Source organism: Aptenodytes forsteri, unplaced genomic scaffold (assembly GCF_000699145.1).
Source record: "Aptenodytes forsteri isolate BGI_AS27 unplaced genomic scaffold, ASM69914v1 Scaffold54, whole genome shotgun sequence".
Classification (NCBI taxonomy): domain Eukaryota; kingdom Metazoa; phylum Chordata; class Aves; order Sphenisciformes; family Spheniscidae; genus Aptenodytes; species Aptenodytes forsteri.
The window spans coordinates 12,637,359-12,642,859 of NW_008796044.1; the positions used below are offsets into that span (position 1 = coordinate 12,637,359).

The 5,501-nt window shown below is 55.8% G+C and overlaps 2 protein-coding genes across 2 annotated transcripts in view; both read left to right on the plus strand.

Moving 5' to 3' along the window:
• FAT2 (FAT atypical cadherin 2) overlaps nucleotides 1-3,972 on the plus strand; it is a 58,870-nt gene extending 54,898 nt beyond the window's left edge. The window contains exons 23-24 of the mRNA XM_009286050.1: nucleotides 1,973-2,565; nucleotides 3,395-3,972. Coding sequence (XP_009284325.1) covers nucleotides 1,973-2,565; nucleotides 3,395-3,972 — 1,171 coding nt within the window. The remainder of the gene's footprint in view (nucleotides 1-1,972; nucleotides 2,566-3,394) is intronic.
• Nucleotides 3,973-4,374: 402 nt separating this feature from the next.
• LOC103904555 (melatonin receptor type 1A-like) overlaps nucleotides 4,375-5,501 on the plus strand; it is a 5,462-nt gene continuing 4,335 nt past the window's right edge. Inside the window, 1 exon segment of the mRNA XM_009286051.1 lies at nucleotides 4,375-4,398. Coding sequence (XP_009284326.1) covers nucleotides 4,375-4,398 — 24 coding nt within the window.

Genomic DNA, 5,501 nt, shown 5'->3' on the forward strand with positions numbered 1-5,501 from the left:
CTACTCCTGCCACTGCCCTGACTGGTACCTGGGTGAAAGGTAAGGTCTGGGCAAGCTTCAGGCCGGGTGATCTCCCATGGTGGGCTGAAAACATGATCTCTGCCAATGAGCATTGCACTTTTCTGGAGCTCACCGGACGCTCTGGCTTTAAGTGCAAATTGCATGAGCATTGCAGCAGGGAAGTGTCCAAAGGCAGAGCTGAGCAGACCAGGGCATAAATAGCTCTGCCATCATGCGGTCACTGCCCCTCTGTGCCCATCTCCTCTGAGCAGGAAGGAAAAAAAAAAAAAAATCTCCTCTCCTCACAGATGCTTTGAATGCCTGCAGATGTTATGCTTGGTGCAGGTTCAAAGCCTCTGCTTGCGAGGGGAGAGTCTCTCCCCACACGCTGCTCCTCCCCGTGGTGTGTGATGAGCTCGGCTGCGATGGTGGCATCCTCCTTGAGGCCAGGGCTGCCTGGGGGCAGGGTGTGGGCAGGCACTGCACTGGGTGGCAGGAGAATGCCCTGAGGCTGGGGGGAGGCTGGCTAGCACAGTTGCAAGCTGCCCCCTCCCTCGGCAGCTGGGACACCCACCCTGGGTGCTACAGGGGCTGTTTCTGCCCCAGACCAGCTCTGCAGGGCTCATCCAAAGGGAATTTCTGTCACAGGTCACAGCCACGATTCATCCAATTCAAACCTCAGTTCAGGATATTGGGCTACGCTGAAAAGCAGGGTGCAGGATGCCATTCCCCCTCTCCTGTCAGATAGCCTATGGACCCCCGTTATCACGAGGTGTTGGAGTGTTTGGCTTTGGCCCTGAACCCTACGGTTCATATCACTTTGAAGTTCTCACCATCAGTGTTACAGCTTGGATACCTTTCCCATATATGAAATGTCAGTGCATGCTTGCCAAATACCTGCAGCTAGAGAATTAACCCAGGCCCAGAGGCTGCTCTGCTGCTCAGCAGTTACGCGCCGCAGCCACGCACCCCCTCCAAGCCCCCTGCCCTGCCTCCAGCCCAGCCTGATGAGCGATGCCCAGCACAGGCTCAAGCAGCATCACGTCCAGTTCATCCTTCTGCCTTAGTCATTTAGCCAGGATGAACAGCGGTCCTTTGAATCAATGCAAAGGCAGGAATTATTTGTGCAACTCTTGGAATATAAGTATGTAGCTGAGCATTAGGTGGCAATGTAATATCTGAAATCACCGGTCGTCCAGCCAGAGCCTGTGGGTGCATGTTGCACGCACCAGCTCACACATCCTAAAACACTGACTAAGAAACAGGAGGAGCCCAAACCTCACAGAGTTTGTTCAGTAGCAAGAAAAAAAAGGAAGGAAAGCCAACAAAGCATTGCATATTCCCCCTAGCACGGGGAGATCATTACTGTTGGAAGGAAAGGTCCCCTGTACTATTGGGGAATGTTTAGGTTGTGTGGGGTGGAGCAGGACAGAGAATCAGAAATCCAGTCTCAGTTCTGCAGATGCTCCATAAAATTCCAGAAAAGCCTCTCCAACAAGGATGCCCATTCACCACTTCTCAGGCTAGATGTTCCCCAAATGTTTGCTGCAAGCTGCAGACATCCACTGATCACCCTGAGACCCCACAGAGCCTGGAGGACATATGAGACTTCATAAGAGGTTAAGACATCTCAGAGTGAGCCTGGGCTCCCTAATTTAACAGGATGGGAGCATCTCTCTATGCAGTGTTAGCCCTAGAAACTCCAAATACTCCTCTGAGGCAGGAAGCCCCCCCATTTTAATTTGTTGCACATGACTGAAAAATAGGACCATCCTGTAAAACATGGTCTCCTGAAAAGTGTCACTTTATACTCAAGGATCACGGTCCTCTGCCAGGAGAGGCAGGTAGCACAAGTCTAGCAAGAGAGGGAGAGCAGACCAGGATGGAGCATCCTTGTCCCTGAATAGGATTACGCAGTTTTAGCTGCATCCCCAGGCTAATGGTGGTCGTCTCCATCCTGTCCCCACCACAGGTGCGAGAAGCTGGCCGAGGAGTGCCAAGATAACCCATGCCGAAACGCAGGGCGCTGTGTGAGCAACCAGGGCTCCGTCCATTGCATCTGCCCATCGGATTACCAGGGGGACTACTGCACACAGCCCATCATCACCCCTGCCATTGTGCCCACGCAGTGGGCGGTGGGCCCCGAGGAGATCGCGGCGATCGTAGCCGGCGTGCTGGGGGTGGCCATCCTGGTCGTGGCCTTCGTGTTCATCCGCAAGCGCTACTGCCACCGGGCCAAAGCACACAAGCCCGTGGCCCGGGAGGACCCCGACCTGCTCTCCAAGAGTGAGTTCTCCAAGAGTGTGGGTGTGGGCACCCAAGCCGTGCCACCCATCGAGCTCAACATCCTCAGCGATGCAGCACACAACAACCTGGACCGGGCCACGCCAGAGCAGCGCAAACCCACCAGCACCCCCGAGTTTGTTACCTTCAACTCAGCCAATGCCCCAAAGCACCGGGGCACCATCGTGTGCAGCGTGGCACCCAACCTGCCCCCTGCTGCACCCCCCTCCAACTCTGACAACGAGTCCTTCATCAAGTGCACCTGGGCCAGGGAGGAGATGGGTCAGTAGCCACAGCATTTTCTTGCTCTTACACATCCCTCTTCCCCCTGTGAAGTGGATCAAAGGTTTGCAAACTTGAGGGACCAACAGCATTGCTTAAAGCCAAGCAAAGCACAGGCAAATGTTGCCCAAGCCCTGCTATAGGTCCTTTATTGCCTTTTCCCTCCCTGCTCACCAGTACATCCCAGTTTTCAGCTTTAACTTGCTCAGTCTCGTACACAATCAGCAGGGAAACCATTAATGCATAGCCTGGATTCCCACACATCCTGGGTCAAAAGACCCTATAAAAGAGAATAATGAAGCTAAGGGGAAAAAATTAAGAACCTAAAAGTCAGCGTGAGTTTTAGTGGAGGCATTTACATCAATGCTCCTAGGCAGAGGGATCACACCCTCAGGGAAACACCTTGCAGGGCCCCGGACAGCAAGGTTACTGCTTTCTCCCCATGCAGGAGTTCATCACCAAAGGATGCTGTTAGAAGAGAGTTCACCCCAGTAACTACAGAGAAAGGGAGAGATCCAGTGGATCACTTGCTCTGCCCCCATCCCTTCATCATGCAAGCTTCTCGCATCCAGATGGCATGATGAAGTGTGTCTTTTGGGTGCTAGAGCAGGGGATGCGCCGGTGCAAACACTGCCCCGGCACAGCCAGGGGTGCCCTCAGGTCCCCTCAATTCCCAAAGCAGCAACTACAACTCCCCTGTCCTCATGTCTCCTCTCTTCCCTGGTCTGCCACATCTCCTGCAGGCTGAGTCTACAGAAGGAATTAGCGGGAGGGAAAGGGGGAAAACAACAGCTTGAACTGCAGCTAATACAACTCTGTTTTATTCCAGTCTACCCAGCAGAAACAACCTACTGGCCCCCCCGGTACTTGTCATCAGATGTCCAGGAATATTCCCACTACGAGATCATTCAAGGCCCCCCCGCGTCCTCCTCCCACCCTCCTCTCCCCCCACCGCCCCCTCCACCCGCAGATGCGGAGCCAGCCGCTCCTTACGGGCCGCCCCCTCCACCTGCAGATGCGGAGCCAGTCGCTCTTTACGGGGGCTTTCCCTTCCCGCTGGACCAGAGCAACAAGCGGGCCCCCATCCCGCCCCGCTACAGCAACCAGAACCTGGAGGACTTCTTGCCACTCAGCCCCGTGGACATGGGAGCCTCCCAGTGCCAGAACGAATATACAGCCATCAGCTACTACCCAGCCCAGCTGGTGCAGGGCGAGGGCATCCCATACCAGCCCGACCCCGGCTACAAACGGGTGAGCATGCGCCTGAGTGTGGCCCAGCCCTCCTACGCGGACTGCGAGGTGGGCCACCAGCCCAGCATCCGAGCCCAGCCCCTTCCACCCCCCAACTACGAGGGCTCCGACATGGTGGAGAGCGACTATGGGAGCTGCGAGGAGGTGATGTTTTAACGGGGTGCTCATCCTCGAGATGAGAAGCACATCTCCACGCAGAACAGTGTGCAGGGGGCTGGCACATGCCACCGAAGGGAGGCTTACGTGTCCCCCTCCCAGCTTGCGGCATCTCCCCCTGCACGGCTGGGTTGTAATTTGGCTGGATCTTTCCCCCCGCTGCCCTCCACGGTGCAAACGGAGGGGAAACGCTCCAGCCACTGCTGGGACACGGAGGATGCTCCTGGGATGCCAATGACTAACCTGCCTCCTTGCCAAGGGGACTTCCTCTGACACTGTGCAGGACCACAGAGTGCCGTCTCCTCCCACCCCAGACTCCCCGGCCGCAGGGAGGAGGAGGAGGAGGGCAAGCACTGCAGGCATGGCAGCAGTTGTGGTGGAGAAGGTGCAAAAGGACTAGCGATGCACAGCCTGGGAGTGCCCCAGGTGGGACAACAGAGGCTCCCTGCCCCCAGCTCTGGCTCCAAGGGCTTGCATTGAGCCAACAGTTTGCCCGGTGGAATGGATCAGCTGATGCAAACCCTCTTCCATGTCTGCTCCCCAACACAGGGAAAGAGATGAGGGAACGCAGCTGGTCCCGTCAGCATGTCCCTCACTTGGCCAACAGAAGTCCAAGGGCGGGGGGGGGGGGGGGGGTTTTTTTCTTGAGAAAAAAAACCAAGCAACAGGCTTTGTCGCACCAGGAACCACCCGCAGACTCAAACCAGTGCAGCTAGCAGCAAAGCAAGACCCCTGCCCAGTTGGGCTGCGCTCGTGGGAGTAAGGGAGACCCTGCCCCAAGGATGCGAGCACAGACGTGTCCCCGTGGCTGGCGCAGTCCCATGCTGAATGCAGCAGCACATGGTCCTGCCACCCAGCTGGGGCTCCCCGGTGTATCCCAGAATGACTGGCCAGCACTGCATGGTGTTTCCTACCTGAGACGGGGCACCGAGGCTATCGAGTGTGGGTTTGCCTGTATGTGCTCGTGCTTGGGAATGTATCGTTTCTTCATGAGAGATTTTCTTTGGTTGGTTGTTTGATGTAACTTTTTTGTTGTTGATTTTTGGAAAGTATTAAAAGAGTTTGGATTTTTTTACTCTTATGATTTTACTCGATAACTCAGGGATTCCCTTGTGTATTGGGTTTGTGTGGCAAGGTTTTAGTAGCAGGGAGGCTACAGGGGTGGCTTCTGAGAAGCTTTCCCTATGTCCAACAGGGCCAATGCCAGCCGGCTCCAAGACGGACCCGCCGCTGGCCAAGGCCGAGTCCATCAGCGATGATGGTAACGCCTCTGTGATAATGTATTTAAGAAGGGGAAAAAAAAGAAACTGCACTGCAGCAATTGCAGCCGGAGAGAGGAGTGAGAATATGTGAGAGAAACAACTCTGCAGACACCAAGGTCAGTGAAGAAGGAAGGGGAGGAGGTGCTCCAGGAGCCGGAGCAGAGATTCCCCTGCAGCCCATGGTGAAGACCATGGTGAGGCAGGCTGTCTCCCTGCAGCCCGTGGAGGTCCACGGTGGAGCAGATATCCACCTGCAGCCCGTGGAAG